The 20,583-nt window shown below is 36.3% G+C and overlaps 4 protein-coding genes across 8 annotated transcripts in view; 1 reads left to right on the forward strand and 3 right to left on the reverse strand.

Annotated features, from left to right (window-relative positions):
- Nucleotides 1-20,583, reverse strand: part of LOC145230188 (peripheral plasma membrane protein CASK-like) — a 90,142-nt gene that overhangs the window by 44,822 nt on the left and 24,737 nt on the right. For 2 of the 5 annotated variants that reach the window (XM_080095574.1, XM_080095572.1), the window contains 6 exons: nucleotides 20,420-20,500; nucleotides 19,055-19,257; nucleotides 18,422-18,508; nucleotides 18,081-18,107; nucleotides 17,115-17,231; nucleotides 15,387-16,445 (listed from right to left, as the gene is read on the reverse strand). In XM_080095574.1, coding sequence (XP_079951700.1) covers nucleotides 16,386-16,445; nucleotides 17,115-17,231; nucleotides 18,081-18,107; nucleotides 18,422-18,508; nucleotides 19,055-19,257; nucleotides 20,420-20,500 — 575 coding nt within the window. In that variant the 3' untranslated portion in view covers nucleotides 15,387-16,385. Of the gene's footprint in view, nucleotides 1-15,386; nucleotides 16,446-17,114; nucleotides 17,232-18,080; nucleotides 18,108-18,421; nucleotides 18,509-19,054; nucleotides 19,258-20,419; nucleotides 20,501-20,583 lie in introns of those variants that run through there. The other 3 variants (XM_080095575.1, XM_080095573.1, XM_080095576.1) reach the window with 2 other exon arrangements.
- LOC145230461 (tafazzin-like) lies at nucleotides 2,349-5,217 on the forward strand. The gene is made up of 5 exons (XM_080095892.1): nucleotides 2,349-2,657; nucleotides 3,160-3,314; nucleotides 3,855-3,985; nucleotides 4,311-4,432; nucleotides 4,900-5,217. Exons 1-5 carry the CDS (start codon nucleotides 2,444-2,446, stop codon nucleotides 5,070-5,072), a joined length of 795 nt encoding a protein of 264 aa, XP_079952018.1. The 5' UTR covers nucleotides 2,349-2,443; the 3' UTR covers nucleotides 5,073-5,217.
- LOC145230185 (protein arginine N-methyltransferase 6-like) lies at nucleotides 5,546-10,730 on the reverse strand. Its single transcript, XM_080095569.1, has 6 exons — nucleotides 10,332-10,730; nucleotides 9,659-9,772; nucleotides 9,098-9,258; nucleotides 8,213-8,387; nucleotides 7,707-7,853; nucleotides 5,546-6,912 (listed from the first exon to the last, which is right to left on the reverse strand). Exons 1-6 carry the CDS (start codon nucleotides 10,548-10,550, stop codon nucleotides 6,526-6,528), a joined length of 1,203 nt encoding a protein of 400 aa, XP_079951695.1. The 5' UTR covers nucleotides 10,551-10,730; the 3' UTR covers nucleotides 5,546-6,525.
- Nucleotides 10,969-14,548, reverse strand: LOC145227988 (tartrate-resistant acid phosphatase type 5-like). The gene is made up of 7 exons (XM_080092953.1): nucleotides 14,449-14,548; nucleotides 14,181-14,386; nucleotides 13,538-13,662; nucleotides 12,780-12,962; nucleotides 12,031-12,181; nucleotides 11,421-11,533; nucleotides 10,969-11,199 (listed from the first exon to the last, which is right to left on the reverse strand). Exons 1-7 carry the CDS (start codon nucleotides 14,546-14,548, stop codon nucleotides 11,064-11,066), a joined length of 1,014 nt encoding a protein of 337 aa, XP_079949079.1. The 3' UTR covers nucleotides 10,969-11,063.

Below are 20,583 nucleotides of genomic sequence, written 5' to 3' on the forward strand. Positions count from 1 at the left end.
CATCAGCAATCAATACAGTCTTCGCGCCTGTCGCTAAGCCTGACCCTCAAATGTGCAACTTGTGTGCCAAATTGTTCACTCCAGACACGGTCTAAAGGCAAACAGCAGAACAGGCGCAAAAGAGCGTGCTAGCAGAAACGCTTTTGGCAAACCACAAGATTTCGGCGCGGTCGCATTCCCTGCCAAGAAAACTGCCTCAAACCGGTTCTGACTGGTTCCTGGCGTCGGTTTTAACGATAAAATATAAATATACAACAGGTATGCGCGCTAATACACAAATCTGCTAGAGTTTTTCAATGTACACCAATGCACTAACGAATAATGAATGAACAACACTGTGTACCACCTCACAAACGAACCACTAAAAACAATACTACATATTATGACTTAACATAAGGTTTATTTTTAACATATTTACACATAATTAATAAACCACAGAATTTGACCAATTATAGTACATGGCGCCCTTAAACTGCTTTTAAGTTTCGACTCGAATTAAAATGCGACTAGAGGCGCCAGCTCTACATAACAGCCAACCCAGGTACGTGACTAGAAGACTTGGTAGCAAGCCAACCTGATTTCGCCACAGACCAGACGCGCTGGCATGCGGTGGCTGCTTTCTGACGTCAATGGTATAGCGTATGTCGCTTGGCTGCCTTTGGGCAAGACTCCTACTGTGTATTGAAACCGCCAAGTTTGGCTTTTACGTTTACATGTTCAACTTTATGCCGAAAAACAGCAGCAACTTCGCTCTGTTTTTACAATTGCTGGCTTAGAATAATGCAGCTTTGTTTACGCATGTGACATTACAATGGGTATTGTGTTATATTTTTTGCACAACTCTGTTTTACCAAAATGTAAATAACCAACGGCCAGGAGAAACATACATACGATAGGCTCTACTTGACCCCTGGAGTGTTGGGTGACAAAAACGACACTAAAAAAACCCCTAGAAGCTAGATTTTTTGTGTAAGTAAGCAACAATTTAACGCTTTTGCTATTTGTAAAAAAACAGAATATTTTTTTGCAAACCTATTTATCAGCCGTCTATAGCGGCAATAGCGCCTAAACTAAACGGTACAAAATGTGGAAATGATACTACGCATTGTAAAATGTTATTGCACTCAAACACACATATTTTAAAATACCTATAATTTTCGCAAATAGCCTAAAAATTGCCATGTTCGCCAGGAATGATGTATTTTTGGAGGAACTGGAATTTTATGGCGGTTTTGTGCCGATTAAATGAACCATATCTTGTTTGAATGAACTCCAAACAACAAAGCGCTCTTGTATAACACAGGGCTTTGACCTTGGGTCGACCTCTATCGCACCTTTAAGCTGTGGATTGCATCAACTTTGCAAGAGCTAATTTTATGTCTGACACTTGTATTTAACCAAACTACCGTGCTTGGCATTTTCATGCGGATATAAAAACCATGGCTTACAGCGTAGGCCTACAGCCGAACACAATTTTTACTGTCTGCACGGGTTGGAGAAATATATAAAGCCACAAAAAACTAACTGTTAAGAATTTTTGGTTAGCCAACAAATGTTTTGGTTCAATTTCTGTCCACAAAGTAACTTAAAACTTTTGACAAATCAAGTGTTATAGCGTAATTAGCTTTTTATAATTGTTGCAGCCTGCATACACATCAGGCAAATGATGGTGTAAAATAGATCAAATTTATGTAACAGACTTAAAAATATGCTAGAAATAACACAACAAGGAGAACAGCTCAACAAGATACTCTTCATTTGTATACGGTACTTGATTTTTTTACAAAGAATAGCCTCAAACTGAAAAAACAAACAACTAACTAGAGGTCACAAAACATTTTAACAAACATCTTTAAATTGCCCTAAAAACTGAACCCTGCAGCTATAGCACTGCCTTAGTATACAAGAATAACCGCCAGCCCTTCTACCGACACATTCTACTGCCAACTGACTTTTTGGCGTTCAAATACTTCCAAGATTGTGGGCTTACGTTCAAAACTCTGTGAGGCGCGCCAAAGTAATCAGTGCACTTGGATCTCTGCCAAAATTCCCTCCAATTTTGCCCTGCGCGCTTTTCGACCAATCAACTAAAGTTGTATTGCTTAGTAATTTGTTGTTATTTTTTTCGCACAAAAAGTTTCTCAATAATTCTTTACTTATTTTGAAATATTTGCTACTTGTTTATATTATTTTTATGTATTCTTTTGTTAACTTGTAAAGAAATGCTAAAAAAATTGAATAATTGTTTGTAAAGCAACGTTAATAGACCAAGATCATTAAATTTTGCAAAAGAAAACATTGAACAAAATTAAAGTCCATGGAATACACATGATTTCGATGTTTTGGGAAATCACCTTTGTTTGATCCAACTTCAACATTTCCACTTCTAGTGCTGTTAACGTGATTTTTTATTTGTAAATTTCTGTTCACCGCCTAATAATTAATGGAAACAGAACGCATGAAATCGATTGTGAGGTGGCCTTTTCCCAAAGAACCACACCCACTGTGGTGGAGATGTAGCAGTTCCGTAACTATGACTACTGTCGCAACATTGAGTAAAATTTGGTTGTGTTACCTCAATTCCACCAAAGTGTATCGTAGCGAGGTGTTTAACAAACTGGTCGCCCAACGTACACCTGAAATGCCCCTTATTACAGGTAAATCATGAATAAATGGTGTTTTAGGACATGAAATTATTTACTGGTAGGTTTTTGTGTTAAATCTTACTGTGTTAAGAACATTAATACCGGTACGTATTCCAAGTCAATTTAATGTTTGATTTAAGCCTGTATTTGTTTGTGTAGCTTTGTATGCAATTGTCATGACAACGCTATTTCCAGTTTAAGCAGTAGTGGGATTCAAATTTTTTGTCAGCCGGTTCTATCACAAAAGTCATATTTTTCAGTCGGTTCTGTTACAAAACATCCATTGACAGTTACCAGTAATGCTAACCGGTTCGCTGATCTCATAAATTTTGTGACACGGTTCTATAGAACTGGTGCGAACCGGCTGAATCCCACCACTGACGTTTAGTTTATTTTTTGTCACCAAAAGTTTTATGTTTTTTGCATTATCAGAGGCTACTTGCTACATACTTTATGCATTATTTCTGTCAAAGTAACATTTCATTGACCGCTGGTGATTTTTTTATTTATTCAGTGTGCAATCACCACAGCTGCATGGACGACCCCCTGTTTGCTGGAGCGTTAGATTGGAAAACAATCTTTCAACCTCGAAAGCTTCGATGGATGTTAGGAGCACACGATATATGCTTCTCAAAACCATGGCATGCATTTTTCTTTGGACTTGGAAAGGTAATAAAAGGCAGACGGACATTTTCTTGCCTAAACTGCTTGAACAATAAAATAGCTCATTTTAAATATAACACTTTAGTTTCAACTTTCTTTTTTGATTTTTGACTAAGCTTTACTGACTAAATTTAAACTATCTGGTAATCGTAGTACATATTTATGTCAAAAAAGCAATAAAAGAGTGCTTTAACACAACTAATACACAGTGAGAGAAATTTTAATGTATTAACTACATTCTAACAAAACTCCCAAGGTACTGGTGTATATAAAATACATTATGCAGACGTTTCAACAATCTCTGTTGTCATCATCAGTGTAGCTTGCACACCACTATATACACCAGACCATTTCCTTGGTAGTTTTATGATTAAATTACTTTTCAAGCCTGTGTATAGTGTTCCTAAATCATTCTTTATGTGTTAGAATAATAAAGTTTGCAGTAGTGAAGAACTGCTGGCATATATTCATTCTCTTTAAGAGGTCTAAACTCTATGCCTTATTGTATTTTGATACAAGTTTTTATGAACAACATTTTGGTTTCAGACGTTTCCTGTGGTTCGTGGTGACGGAGTTTTTCAGCGTGGTATGGACAGTGCTTTGGCCAAACTCAATCAGAATGACTGGGTCCATGTGTTTCCTGAAGGAAAAGTAAACATGGACAAGACGTGGATAAGGTGGAATAAATTAAATGTCAAATTACGATGAATAATATCACACATCACATTGTAGGCTTAACACAGTTATACAAAGACTTAGTACAAAGAAGTAGTGCATTGAAACAATTAAATGTTTAAACATTTACAAAGTGGCCATGTTTTGTCAAAAGGAACAGCTTTACACACTTCTCTATTGGTATGACTTTTGAAGTTACCTTACAAAAATCTTTTCACTGACAATCAAAATTTTTGTAATGCTGTAGAATTTTTTTGGTGTTTTTGTTTAACCGATGGAAAATTTAGACCACTGATGATTTTATTCACATTGATCTTTTTATTTCAGGTTAAAATGGGGAGTTGGTCGATTGATTAGCGAATGCAAGAAAACTCCATTAGTTCTGCCCATGTATCATCTCGGTATCGATGATATTCTCCCCAACACAAAACCGTACTTACCTAAAATAGGTTCGTTGAATTGTCTGTTGCATTTAAATAATTTTATGTCAAACAGGCTTGTCATAAAAAAAAGACAGGTTACTACATGCATGCATTTTAATTCTCATCTTGGTTTTCTGTGATATACCTGGTGAGACCATGGATTACGTCGGTAATATTAAACTCTGCAACTTACCCACTAGTATATATGTACCATATTTACTCAATTGTATGTGACGTGTTTTGCTGCTAAGAAATTATATTTGACTGTAAACAGCACAAATGGAAGGATAAAAAAACTAAAAAGGGCCCACATGTGAATAAATATGGTAAAGTTTTTGGTAAAACCTTTTTAACAAGAGAATGAAAAACATCTATTGCAGGGATTTAACTGGCATTCAATAACTGCTAAAATGAAAATTAATCACTAAACCACTGATTGTGAAAACTCTTTGTTTCATTTTGTTTGCCTCTTTTGAAATCCCACATTATTTCAGGGAAAAAAGTGACCATTTTAATTGGACATCCAATTGACTTTGGTGATCAACTTCAAAAGGCCCAGCAACTTGGATTAAGTGCAAAAGAAATTCGGAAATCTGTTACAGACATTATACAAGATGAACTAGAAAAACTTAGAATTGAAACCCAACAACTGCATGAAGCCAGATGACATGAAGTGAAATTGTTTTACTAACTCATTTTTTATTTTTTACTGTGCCTGAAAAGTGTCACCTGTTCAGTTCTAATGGTAATTTTTCTATGCAAACGATACATTTACTGTAAAATGTAGCAAATAAAACAAAAATTCTCAGCAATCGGAGTCATGTATTCAGCATATGTTATCTATGAGTCAGCATATGTTATCTATGTTCTGTTGTTTTGTGGAAAGAATCACACACAAATGCACTGAATTGCTTAAAAGGCGCTGCCAGTTATTCTTTAGAAGTAGATTGAAGTTCCTTGATGTTGACCTGGGATTCGAACCCACAACCCTAAGACTACAACACTTAGCTTCTAAAACTTATGAAATCTAATTAAGACCGGTAATCTGCATGTAAGATTTCTTTAATGTTTATGCTTTCTAAATCATCATCTAGTCAACAAGTCATTAGTCGAAACATTAGAAAAGACACGAATACGGGATTTTTCAGTACCATGTTCATTTATTTTAGTATTTTCCTAATACGCGATGGTAAATTTAAATTTGCCTAATTTTTGAAGCACATGAAGTAGTGAAACAAACGACACAGTGACAACAGGACATTACATAAACACGTGACAAAATAATGGAAGATTGCGTTGTGTAAGGCAGTGCAGATCAGAAATGAACGAACGCCAGAACTTTCGGTTCAATTGGGACAAAACTGAACTTTTAAGGAGTGCATAAAAGACAAACTTAACAAGGGAAGAAATATGAAAATTACAGAGAAAACATCATTCTATTTCTATGATATAAGCGGTGGTGGAATTCAATATCTTTGTCAGCTGGTTTCATCACAAAAGTCATATTTTTTAGCTGGTTTTGTTACAAAAAGTCCATTGACAGTAACTAGTAATGCTAACCGGTTCGCTGATCTCATAAAATTTTGTGAGACAGTTCTATAGAACCGGTGCGAACTGGCTGAATCCCACCACTGGATATAAGGCAATGCTTTTCCACCTGGGTACACTATAGAGTGATTTGCAGTGTGTATAAGATAACATACATACAACACTTACAAACAGTTTTGTTTCCTAAAAAAATAAATAAATTCGCATTTGTGTTTTTCGGCTTGACATTTTTATGTCTTTAAACCAGCCTAAAATTGTTACATTGATCACACAGGAGTGCAGTGAAACTCAGAGTCAGTTTTGAAGAGGGGCACTAAATAAATGCTGAACTTTTACACATGCCAGAAAACAATACAAGGTGTTAGGAGCTTGACTCAATAAAAAAAGGTCACACAAAAAACATTACCTAGCAGTTTGAGCAACACAACACTAGTTACAGGCAGGGTCTACTAGAAAACTGTGACATTACCAACACTTTATCAAAAAACATTTTAGCAGTCAAGTTTCAAGTACCAGAAGTGGCTAACAATGCAGCACGTAAAAAAGCATTGACTGCAATGTCCACAAACCAATTAAATCTTGGTGTTGTTGTTTTTTGGAAGCTCATAGCCCATGAAATAAGTTTGGTCGGTTTCGGGCTTGTCGTCAACTGAACAAGAAAGAGAAATATCTAAAAATCTGTGGTTATTCGCACATCGCTTGATGTTTAGTTTTCCGTTAATCTTTGAATCCTGCACAACAGGAACCTCAGCGTTAAGATACAACAATGACTGCTTCCAGTGTGTTTCTGGATCATAAGGTGAAGTTGATAAAATTAAATTTCCATTTTTACAGTCGGAACTTTCTATTTGATCCACAGCGTTGCAGCCGTTTCTGTCGTCTTGTTTTTCAGTTTCTGGGTAGTTGTGTTTCTTCTGGTTTGAAACTTCAAATGAAACATCAAACCACAAGGCAAAACCCTTAACAAAAAAGCCATTGTAAGGCATAAGTATTGTTGAGTGATTTTTTGTTCTTTAACTTGGTGACAATTCAAGATACTAAACTTGCAATTGGTACTTGGTGGCATTAACAAGTATTTTGTTTCACACGCTTTGCCCTGCAGTAAACTAGAAAACGCCGTCAATCCGATTCCTAATATTGTAGGTCAGTTTTTTTAAACCATTTTTGTACATAATATGATACTTTTTTTCCACAAACCAAAAGTCCACAATAATTGGATTAGGTATTTCACAGTAATTCACGCTTTGTTCCACAAAAGATTGTTTCCCTAATGCCACATAAAACAAGCACAACCGGATTAATGTGATTTGTGAAGCGTATCAAATAACACCTGTTGCATCTCATGCATTATTAACGACCAATGAGGGCTGAACTGTTGGTTGGCGTGGAAATGTATTTTATTATGTAAAGACAAAACATGAATCAAAAGGTGGTTTTTGAAAAGAATAAGGCAATGTTTGAATCATTTTTGGACTGTTTGTCAACAAAACAGTGTGGACAATTTCCATTTAGTAATTTGTCAAATTAAAATTTTCACTACACTTACACCTTTTACTACAATTTAAATTTGTAAAGATTTATATTCAACAGGTATCACACCAATTCTATTTGTCAAATCTACCAATTTTTACTACACTTACACCTTTATACAATTTGTTTTCTAAACTTTGTTACATCCACATTTAATGTTAGCTATTTTATGTTGATCCAATATGTGTCCAAAAGTTGATAAAAGTTTAATAAATATTCCAACCTGCAAGTCAGCTATTCCAAAACTATGAAATTTGAAGTCATGTTGAACAGAAACGATGTCTTCGTGTGAAATGTTGTAGAGATCAAAACTGGCTACGAGCTGAGAATTGGAGAGAATATTCTCACAAGTTATTGTCTTCACCATTATCTGAAATTTACAACAAACAGATGAGAATATAAAACAGAATAATTATGTTTCATCATAGAATTTTTAGCTTGAAGTATTTTTCCAATAACATTGAAAATCTTAAGTTGTTTCAGAGGCAGTTTATTCTGTTTTGCAGTTACAACTCTTGTATAATTATTCTCTTGAAACATAAAAATGTTGCTTAAAAAAATAAAAAACTGGGACCAAAATCTAAGCATCTATTCATGCATAAATTTAATATTTCTATACATACTGATTGATAGAAATTCAGCAATAAAAACAAGGAACAACCTTAGCCCTAAAGAGTGCAGTTTTATCTATATCCATTTTTTCAAATACACAAACCACTTAAATCTCACATCTTTCGACATAGAAGTCCTCGCAAATGGTAGCAATGTTGACATGTCGACCCCATAAGCTTCGTGCATGTCGCTCCAGAAATTGACTTTTTCAATGATAATCTCATCGTCACTCACAGGTGATAGAAACATTCGTGTGTGAGACGGTAAAATTAATCCTCCAGGTTTCAACCATCTGCAAAGTAATGGTTTATGTTGTATACAGTAGTGGGATTCAGCCGGTTTGCACCGGTTCTATGTCTCACGAAACTTTATGAGATCAGCGAACCGGTTAAGATTAGCATTAGCATTACTGGTTACTGTCAATGGAAATATGAATTTTTGTAACGGAACCGACTGAAAAATATGACTTTTGTGATAGAACCGACTGAAAAATATGACTTTTGTGATAGAACTGGCTGAGAAAAAATTTGAATCCCACCATTGGTTGTAAGTTACAAAAAACTGAGTTGAACTAGAAAGAAACTTGGCTTAGTAGTAAAGGGCTTTGTTTTGTGTTGGAGTCAAAGTACTTTGATAAGACAAACTTTATCGTGCACTGTACTACTCGCATTCAGTGTTATTTACCCTGATGAAGGCGACCTGTATAGGACGTCGAAACGTCGGATTAAAAATACAATTGCCAGAAGAGCTTTATAAACTTGATATTATGCCTGGCAGAAACAGCTTATAATGGATTAAAACGTTGAACTCTACTCGCTACTTTGCGCAGAAGGTAAAGTTAACTTTAAGTTGAGTTTTAAACTCCACATTAAGTTCAATTGATCTTGTTTAGTGAAAGAAAACATAGCAACAACTTATATTTTTGTTATATTAGTTTTTCAACCGATTCCGAAACCCTGATTTTGTCAAAAACAATTTCTTGTGCATTTAACTTCAACAAACCTATCACGAGCGTTGATCACAGACGAAAGCATTGACTCATACAGCAGGCAGTATCCCATCCATTCACTGACTATAACATCAACTTTCTCTGGCAGTTCAACTTCTTCTAACAAACCTTGTATGACGACAACCTTGTCACCAAGTCCATTTGCTTTCACCACCTGAAAATTTGGTCATTACAACCTTAATATCTATTTATATGTAGACATTAGTATATAGTTGGATTAAAGATTGTCATCAAATAGTTATGGTCAGCATCAGCTACAGGTTATAGCCACATGGGGTTCATGCTGATCTATTTTGTTTGAAAAGATTTGACTTTTTTCCTGTGAATTGTTATGTTTATATTAGAGCACTGCAACAAAATACGTAAATCTAATTGATTGATTGGTGTTTTTGTCTCGTTTATTTATTTTGTTTATTTGTCCAAAACTAGATGCAACAAAAATAATAATCCACAGAAGTTTTGCTACCTTTAGCCAAACAGTCTACATAAAATCCTTACAACCATGGTTATTTGCATCATAAACAATTATAAACGTACACAAAATAGAACCCTACCTGTTTTGCTTGTTCAGCAATTTTGCTGGCTTCCACAGCATAAACAGTTTTGGCACCAGCCTGTGCACAAAAACAACTTAAAATTCCTGTTCCTGCCCCAACATCCAACACAACCTGACAAAAACATACAAAAGATGAAATAATCTACATATGATATAAACATTAACAAACTATACTTAAAAAACATTTATAAGGTTGAAAGGATCTATATAAACATCAACACAACGCAAAACAAAAATATTAGCATTAGATTTACCAAATATTAGCGTAAAAAACACTGAATCAGTTGCTGCATTTTACTGTTTCACAAGAAATATGGCCACTGTTTTTTTCTCTGAAATTTTGTGCAGTTACAAATCAATTACCCAAATCGTTGCAGTGCTTTATTTGCATGACTTTAATAATTAGGTAAACATTTGACAATAACGTTGCTAAAATGTAACATAACTTGCAGAAGTTAATCAATTTCTGGTAAAAAAGTCAAGCAAACAGGATACAATACAAATTTTGCTATTTTTGTGTGTGTGTTTTGCACTTTGTCGCTATATAAGAATTTTGTCCTGCAAGTTATGTCATTATCCTGATAAAGGCGTCTTGTATAGGACGTCGAAACGTCGATTATTTATAATAAAACTGCTGGATGAGCAATACTTTGTTATAGGATACAATATACCTTGTCTTTTATTGGAGGGTTGCAATTGAAGATGGCGTCCTTGTATGCGTTTGTCCTCACTGAATCACCCAACATTTCCTCGTGTACAGTAATATCAGCGTAAGAATCGAAGTACGAGGTTTCAGAAGAGTTATTGAATCCATAGCGCGGCCGTTTTGCTTTCAACTCATGAGCCATATTCGCAAATTGAATAGCTCGACGCAAAATAGTAAGACGCATCAACTAAAGATGGTTTTGCACCAAAAACGGAAAAAACAGCCTTTCCCCGTTAATTTTTTGTCAAACTATCTGCACTTGCGAGGTCTTTATGCGGAATGAAGGGCACTAGCGCTGTTGGAAATAATTTAACAAGGGAATTTACATTTTGAAAACATCTGTCAACAATTTTTGGAACACATGCCATCGAAATCAGTGATGCGTGCAAGAATCAGCCAAGCGAAAATTAAACTTTTTTTTCCTATTTTATTATTTTTGAACTTCGAATTTTATCAAACTTTGCATTTGAAAGATTGTTTAAGTGAGTGCTGCATTAAAAAAAGCTTAAATTATTAAACCTAACTTTTTGTCACAGGAAAAATATAATATTTTTTTTATTTTGTTAATCAGTTTATTTTGTTGCTTACAAAAATTCACTTGCTGCTTTCATTTAATTTATTGTTTTCAATTTTTCGACACAACAAATTATCGCAGAATTACACTTTGCGCACCAAACAAAATTTAATTCCTCTTATTTCACTTTTGACGCGGCATGACGTCATAGCTGTAGATTTCTTGGCCGTCTCTTCCTTGGATGAAAATCATCTTCAAACGATCTTTGGTGATTTCAACCCGAGCGAAACCTCCACCCAAATCATCCATCTCAGCCCAGCTGCAAATTAGATTATGGATAAAATTGGATGTTTTTTTTTTGAGCTTATGTAAAAGAAAAACAGCTTTTTAGTATAATGCTGAGAATAACGGCCCAAAAAGAAGTTTTCTTAAGAGCTTTGTGCAAAACAACAGCCTGTCCTAAAACCGACAAACTGGAATGACAAAAAGTTTAGATTGGTTACAAATCATGAGACAAATAAGTAAAATTAGGCCGCTCACGTGAATTGAGCTTGGAAGTCTGTGGCGTCCTTGTTTTTGAATCTTGGAGTGACGAAATTGCTGCAACCCACAACAAAATATTCCGTGTTAGATGCAGGGTTGTCTTTCAGATGCTGCAAAATAAATACATTGATACTGGTTGTAAAATCTGATATTTATACCTGTTTTGAAAAAGTCTTGAGTTTATGTGAGTTAAGTTTATTTCGATTGGTGAAAGCAAACATAGCGACACAATTGCACTAAAACGATCACCAAGCCGGAAATAGCTGCGCAACGTTGAAACGTTATGGAGCGCAAAAAAGTGTCGGGCACAATTGGTGGATAATGATTAAACGTGCAGCAGCTGCAACTATTTACTTCAGAAAAAGCCGTAACTTTAGAAACAGAGGTTTTATATTCGTTTCCAATCAAAAATGTTAAGGATATCTTTGATTTTAAGAACGTTTCTTGTGACAAATTAGAACGAAATTGTGACGTCATTTATTAGTGACGTAGTAAAAAAATATTTCACATCTGATTTATTTAAAAACAATCACTATTTACTGTTACTTCCTTATCGGATAAAGGAAACATTTACTTCCCCTCATTGGATAAAACAATTTCTAGTTACCTGTAAGTTGTGTTCGTGTCCGGCAATGTACGCTGACACTTTGTACTGGTCCAGCAGGGGGCGCAAACGGTCGTACAGGCAACTGATGGTCGGTCCAGTGTTTCCGGCAGCCAACACAGGAAAATGACCGACAACAATCACGTAGTCGAAACTGTCACATGAAACAATAGAAGTTCCTTAATGTAGTTTTCATGCAACAAGTCGCGAGAAGTTTACTCATTATTGGCTATTTGCTTCAAACAAGCAATTCCTCGAAGTATGGAATGGTAGTATGAATTATCCTGTTTAAAAATCCACAGTTTGTACATGCTATCACACACGTTTGATCAGAAAATCTATGAATACATTCCCGTGCAAGACTTAATTACATGAATTGATTCATGTAAATATCATGCATGAAACTTCAAACGTTAAGTTGGGTTGAAAAATAAAGTCTAGTTTGAACTCCTACAGTAGCAGTTTACAACGGTTGATTCTGTTTGGTCTAGGGTTTATCCACTGGGTTTTGAATTAAGTTGATTTGGGTTTTTTCCACTGGGTTTTGAATTAAGTTCAGTTGAGTTTGTTTCGTTCGAAAGAAGACAACATAGCGACACAATTTCACCAAAACAATCACAAGCCGGAAATAGCTGCGCAACGTTGAAACGTTTCTGGAGGGCGAAACAGTGGAGGGCACAATTGGTGGATAATGATTAAACGCGCTACAGTTACACCTTACTACTGCACAATATTACACATCTTGTACAAACCTTTGGCTGCTTTCCAGTTGTTCTTCCACCCAAGTCCACTGCATCTCCGCAATTGTGCCGTTGATAGGTGTTCCCTCGGAGTTAATCCCGCATTGAATGGTTGTGTCCATCATTATAATACGGATGGTAGTGTTAGTTGGAGTTAGAGTGAAGTCCAGTGAATACCAGTACCATGGGTAGGTCCTGAACAGTACAACATAGTGGACCGTCGTACATAAGCTATTGCTGCCAGGGATATTATCAAGTTTATAAAGCTCTTCTGGCAAGTGTAATTTTATTCCGACATTTCAACGCCCTATGCAGGTCGCCTTCATCAGGGTAAATAACACTGAATGCGCGTAGTAGCCTACAGTGCACAACAAGTGAAACACCATCGGGAAAAAGCTTAAAAACTGTTTGGTTCCAGAAATTCTGTGTTTGTTATTTAGTTTTATTGAGCCGGGCTTGTTTGGGTCGAGTTAAGGCCTCGGGTTTTTAATAAAACGAGTTAAATTCGGCCTGAATTTATACTTGGTCTAATTTGTGACGCAATTTCATCTTAGCAAAGCTTACTTACAGTTCTAGTTGGGCCCATTTCTTTTTAATCAAAAATACATATCGAATTGGGGTCGCGTTTTGCGTCGTTTTTGGGCTTGTTTTTTGATCTAAATGGCTTCGGGCCGGCTCTTTGTTATCTGTTACAGTTCCTTGTTCCTTGTCGAATTAAAAGAAACAGTCGATCAGTGGAGTGGTTGGATATAAATAGAAATCGTGTTTACCAGCGTGAAGAGATGTGAGAATAGTCCAGCTGTGCTTGTGCGTTGCCATGCCAATCGTGGTTACCCATGGTCGGGTACCAAGGTACGTAGAGGGCTGGACTGGTATAAACATCTTCATATGTCAACTGCACAACATGCATGATAATAATAAATTGATTAAAAACAGTTTTTATATTAAAACCAACTGATTTCGACGAAACACAAAGTAACAATTAACAAAAAAGTTTTTGTTTGTTTGATTTTTATCCTCGGTGTGCGCGGGCAACGCCTGAATGCGTTGTGCTCACAATGAGTCCGCCGTCTAGCTGCCTGTTTTTTTGCACGTTTGATTTTAATTTTCGGTTTAGGCAGTTGGTGACTGCAATCTAGTTCAACCCTTCGGAAAAAACTGGGTTGGAGCAGTGCCGCTTAAGTTTCTTGCTCAGAGGAAACACAAGCGACCGAGATAGGATTAGAACCAATGACCTTGTGATTACAAGGCGGTTGCGCTAACCACTCAGCTAACTTGGCGGCTTTTAAAATGATAACGCTGTTTTCCATGTCGATAAACGTACAATGAAACAAAAAATAGACAAACCAATCAATTTAAACGAAGTCTGGCATTTCGACGATCTACATAAAATACAATTGTCTATATTTTTACCTTAAATCTTTCGTCTTTCTCATCTTTAACGCCAAGAAAATAGAAATTATCGCCGTTTGCAATCACGAAATTGGTCTTCTTCGCTGTAGCGACTTTGCCCATTTCCCCTGCCACGGTATGTTGGGTGGGAGTTGTGTAAAACGGAGGCGGCCATCCCCCAAAGTCACCCGCGATCAAGAAATGCAGAAGCTCCTGGTTCAAAGTCTCTGCAACAAGAAAACAACTGTTTAATATTCTGTGAAACTCTAAAGAACCGAATATAACTTGCCTTTAATGTTGGTGACCGTATTTGCGTCTGGGGCTGGAATGAAACTCGGGCTTGCCACAGCCACACAAAGCAGCAAGCAAATACTCGCTAGACCTGACATTGCCAACAACCGCTAGTTAAGACTATTGGATATAACTATAGACAACAATGTAGACTATTTAAGATATATAAGCTATTGCTGCCAGGCATAATATCAAGTCTACAGAGCTCTTCTGGCAATTGTATTTCATACCGACGTTTCGACGTCCTATACAGGTCGCCTTCATCAGGGTAAATAACACTGAATGCGATTAGTACAGTGCACGATAAACATCTGCCAGAAGAGCTCTATAAACTTGTATGCTGTTTAACCTTATCAATGCACTAACTATTGTCTATGTTAGAAGCATAACTGGTAGAGGGCTTGTATAAACTGAATACAAGTTATTGCAACGTTTCAACAATCGCTGTTGTCATCAGTGCAAAGGGCAATAAAAATGTCAACAATATGCAAAATAATTTTGTTTCATTAAAGCTACTTTTTACCTCCGTGCCAACTGGTCCTAACCTTGTCTTTGTTAAACTAACACTTCTTAAAAGACTATGAAAGTGATCAAACAGTTGCCATTATTCAGTCACACGCGCGATTGACGTCAGCATAGTCGTACGTCAGTTAGTTTTTCGGAAAATCTATTTTCGAGTCCTGGGAATATGAACAGTTGGAAGTTGGAAGGTAACAAGCTCTTTTTAATACTAGGGGGGGTTTGGGGGAGCAAAACACCCCTAAATCACAATAACCCGAGGTTTTCGTTTAAACAATTCGTGCAGAAAGTATCTAGCGTTTAAATTTGACAAAAAAATGAAACAACACTGTGTGACGTAATAAACCTGTTTGTGACCTAACTATAAAAGCTTTTTTCTCGAGAACAAGTTTCTATCGGCCAAAACGAAAAAAAACGTTGACTGTAATAAAATTATATTCTCATTAGGTTCACACGCACCCATGATTGCGCCGGAATACTGAATAAAAGAAATGTACATGAAACGGTGTGAGAAACAAGCCATAGTCACCGATGACAGGGCGCGATCATTTTGGCAAGTAAATCGCATGGTAGGGAGGGGGCAGGGGGAGCAAAAGCACCCCCAAATAGAAACGAATGATAACACCAAACTAATTATACAACACACTGTTAAGAAAAATACAAACACAAAATATTCAAGGATTTGCTACAAAAAATTCCATGATTTGGTACACAATTCTACCTGTCACATATTCACATTATTGTGTCTGTAAAATTTGAAGTTTCCAGTATTTTTATGATATTTTGGAAATTAATTTCAGATGCAATGAAATATTCAAAAAGTTTAATATTTCTACACTCTGTAAACAAATTCGCAAAACTGCTTTGCGGATCGAACGCGGTTTTGGGAATTGGTGAATTTACACGAGATTCTACAACTTGATGTTAATCGAATGATTCGAATGACTTTACAGATTCGCGCGAACTCATCACCTACTTTGACACGACAACAATTGCATAACAATGAGAAGCAACACGATCGCTTATGACGTCATAAACAAGTCGTCGGAAAAAGCACCGAACAGGATGAACACGTCATAGGTGTGACGTATGTGATAATGACGTAACATAAATATATTTAATGAAACGCGTGTGTGTTTGGATTGCTATGATATACTGGAATCTGATTGGTCCAGAGGTTAGCGGGATGAGCCAATCAGAAGCGAGCACTCAACCACGTGATTGCTTCATGTAAATTGAAACTTCCACAGTTTCAAACTAACAAAGTTTTAGGATGCAAAAAAACGTCACAAACTCATACTGTGACGTAATAATAGGTATCCGAGTAAAGCGCGGAATCAGTGATGCGCGACGAAACAAATTAAATGTCTGGGATAGAAATCATACTGGAAGACGATCAGATTGATTGAATCGTTGTCAATAAACCCATGATACAGGAACCCATTGTTGCATGGAAGCGATTTCTTCGATTGCGTTCTGCGGAACAATAATAAACTTTGTGTTAAAATTTTGTGTAACTTTATTCAAAACTACGTTGTTTTGAAGTGATACCAAAAAATTCCGCTGTTTTTAACCTTCAGATTTTCACCATTTAGGTCAAACTTTTGCATATGCCTTGTTTTTACGCCCAATTTTTTTCTTGTACATTTATTGTTTTATTTATTTAACTTTTCGCGCTGGACAGAAATAAAGAGTTACATTGAATAAGTTTAATGGTGAAAATAACGGCCCAAATAGACGTAAAAAGCGACATGCTTTATTGTTCAAACGTTTCGGCAAATGCTCATGCCATCATCAGTGATGCGAAGGCCACATCAGTTACACCCGTTTATATACACTTGAGTCCTAGGTAATTTCGGGTTTAGGACAATTAGGGTCCATTTACAAACACGCATCAATCCATAAACCATCGAAACACCAGAGCTTAAATACAATGGTATAACTAACAATGGAAAGTATTTTATAAGTAACGAAATCTGCCGAGGAATATCTTGGAATATATATTTTCACCTAATGGCATCTTCAGTTCCTATAAAAAACACGAACATCAATGAAACATCGGCTGCCTGTTGAAAGGTAAGATACTGTTCGGTTTAACTACTCTCAGTACAATAAGTTTAAGGTCGACATAAACAACACACTCACCTCCAAAACGGTTATTGTCTGGTCGATGTTGTTGTTGATGATAATCAGGTCGAAATAATGTTGGTAGGCGTTTCGGAGTAAGTCAGATTCACGTTGCAACCGCTCTAAGCTTTCATCCTAATATAACACACACATGCAAAGTTAGTTTATTATGCACGGGAACACAAAAATAAAATTTCTGTTGTATCCAAGGCGGTAAAAACTAGTGATGTACCGAATCGGCTAAATTTCGATTCGGCCGAAACCGAATACTCGGCGATTTTGCCAAATAAATTCGGCCGAATCAACCGAATCATTTATGACGTCACGCGAAGTCGTACCCTACGCGTTTGTCATGAAAACATAATTTTATCTACCAGGCAATTAGTGCAGAATGGTTGTGTTTCGTCCTCGTTTTAGTTATGTGGGGTTTAACATTGCCTCAAGCATGATTTCCAACCAGACAATGAATTACTGATTTTTTGTCTGCAGTGGGAAAAGCGTCATTGTGTTAAAAAATATAATGATTGACGCGATTTTCGTTGGTACTAAGCAGAAAAGACACGCTTAACGCTTTAAATGTGTATTCATAAAAGATTCGGTTTCGGCCGAATCGCAACAAATTATTCGGCCGAAACCGAATCTTTGAAAAAGTGGCCGATTCGGCCGATTCGGCCGAATAAATTCGGCAAACCGAATATTCGGTACATCTCTAGTAAAAACTACTCATATTGGGTTAATACTTGACATGATTGTTTTTGGTCGGGTAAAACGGGAATAAAGCATTTTATTTTTGAAATACTTTCATCCTAATATAAAACAAAAGCAAAGATATTTTTAATATGGCATTATAGAATTCGTTGTTGCTTTAGCTTGCAATGCAATACTTTTGCCCTTTTCAGCAAATTAAAACTTTATAATTAATTTTCTTGTTTTTTGCTTTAGTACAACATATTCCACAAACAACATATAACACCGAAAACTCACTTTAATATGTTTCTGCCACAAGGGGTCCTCAACAGAAAGCGTTCAAGCGTAAAGTTATTTGTTTCAAATACAACTGACTTACTACAAATATATTTTCGTGCGACACAAATTTTGAAATGAGTCGGGTATTCTCCAAAAAATTAGGCTCTTAACAATACTAAGGTTCTTGGAATATAATGACAACATGCGAAATTAGGTCGGCCTGAGCCCAGAATCGATAACAAGTCAAAATAGTGGCTTTTTACAAATCATAAAATTTAAATCCGGGTAAAACACAGAATTAAACAATCTAATCAAGGCATAGCTAAAAAGTCCACAAACTGCCACAAACAAGCACTTACTTCTTCTAGTGAGGTGGCGGGTACGTCTGGAGCTCCAATAAAAACAACGAAAGGAGAAAACTCGGTTGTGCGGAGAGTTTTGAGCGCCTGCAAAGTTCAAACATGGTTGTTAGCAAAAGTTCTTGAGGTAGTGGGTTCGAAACCCGGCTAAGGCGCCTGTTATCATGTGGCAACACAAGCCTATGCAGCCAATGATCAAAATTTATAAGCTAAAACAGTGTGCCCTGTCTGCAGCATACTTATCGTTTACAGTTTAAGGCAAACTGGAGTGCCGTTATATGGCTACACTAGCCAATACGCCCTATGTCTTGTCACCAGCTGCATTGATGAGACCTTATAGGCTAAAACAGTGTGCACTGTCTGCAGCTTACTTATTATTTATTTCTGGCTCTCGAATTGTAAAATAACTTAAAGTTGTTGAACTACGGACATTTTGTTTTTGTATGCAGATAAGATAACTGCACGTACTGGTCAATTGCAAATATAAGGTATTTACTAAGTTTGTAGAGCTCTTCTGGCAAATGTAATTTTATTCCGACGTTTCCGAGCTTATATAAGTTATTTACACTTAGGCAATTGTGTATGCGATTAACCGGAACAGTGCGAACCTTGAAATGTTAGAATATTTCTAACCTGTGGTTCCACATCGAGGATCGCCATTAAACCGTCCTGGTGGATTTTTTTTATTGTTTCCAGCTTCGTGCCGTAACAAGCATTCTCATGTGTCCCGTACTCCAAGTAGAGATTGTTCTTTATCTCGTACATCATTGTTTCGTAAGTTGTAAAGAAATAATTCACTCCGGCCTGTTCTTCTGGCCGCTGGGGGCGCGTTGTGTCTGTTTCAAACATAACACGGGATTTGCTTGAACTTAAAGTTAACGAAACTTTGTGTACCATATTGTAAATCACAAGTCACCAGAGACTCAGCACGACAGATGGAGGCAACAGTCGCATGTATTAACAGACTGAAAACTTTGACAAATATATGTAAGTTATATATATATGTGTGTGTAGATATACATAATTAACGAAGTAATAGGCGTAATCAGTATCTAAAAACAAAGCATTATCATCGTATTATTTTTATGGGTAATGAAATAAAGGAATTAGTTTTGCCCACTCACTAAGTGACTAAGTTTCGTTACTACTATTTCAATTTCAATTCAATATATTTCAGTTTTTATTTACATCAATTTACTCACGTGGTATACTGGATCAATTTTGATCAGGTTTTATTTTATTTTATTTTAACCTCATCAATTTACTCACAAAAGTAAAACATTTAAAAACGTCTTACTGCTATTGTTACTAGTTTATGGTCAATGAAATAACGGAATCAGTTTTGCCCAATCACGAAATGACTAAGTTTCGTTTGTACTAGTCAAACTTCGATACTATGCCACCTTGATATTATGCCACCCTCGCTACTATACCACTTTTGATCGTCACCAACTAAATTCAATAGAAAATATATTTACTATGCCACCCCTTACCCTTGATACTATGACACATGAGAGGACAGTATTTCTGTATTAACGGCCTGGTTGCGGATTAAAAGTTGGGCCTTCTGACAATTTTCGGTTTGAGCTCATGATAAAACAGAGAAAAAATGAAAAACAAATCGTTGAGTAAACAAACGTGGTCATGTTAAGAGGTTTCACGGCTTTGCAGCGAGTTATGTAAACGCCGTTCCGTGCTTGTGTCACGACAAAACTAACAGATCTTGTTTGTTCTATGCACGATCTATCCGTTTTTTGTAATAAATTATACTGTATACTGTACCTTATACTATATACTGTAATAAATTACAATCGTACAACACAACGTGGCACTACAGTACATTGTCACGTCACAAGGCTATTTTTACAACCGACCCTCGGTATTATGCCACCCTCGTACCTATGCCACTTTCTCTCGGTCCCAAAGGGTGGCATAGTATCGAAGTTTGACTGTATTTCAATTCAATATATTTTATTTTAACCTTATCAATTTACTCACGTGGTACAGGATAGGCAAACTTTCCCGGGTGTTGAGCGATCAAACTATTCTTGATGTGACGTCGACCTACTCCATGCGCTCCTGTCAATATATGACGTCAACAAATTAACTTAAGGCCACAAAATCATAATTACCTTGCATTTATAAATACATTGGAAATTCGT

Source organism: Phallusia mammillata, chromosome 5 (assembly GCF_965637545.1).
Source record: "Phallusia mammillata chromosome 5, kaPhaMamm4.hap1.1, whole genome shotgun sequence".
In the NCBI taxonomy this organism is placed as follows: domain Eukaryota; kingdom Metazoa; phylum Chordata; class Ascidiacea; order Phlebobranchia; family Ascidiidae; genus Phallusia; species Phallusia mammillata.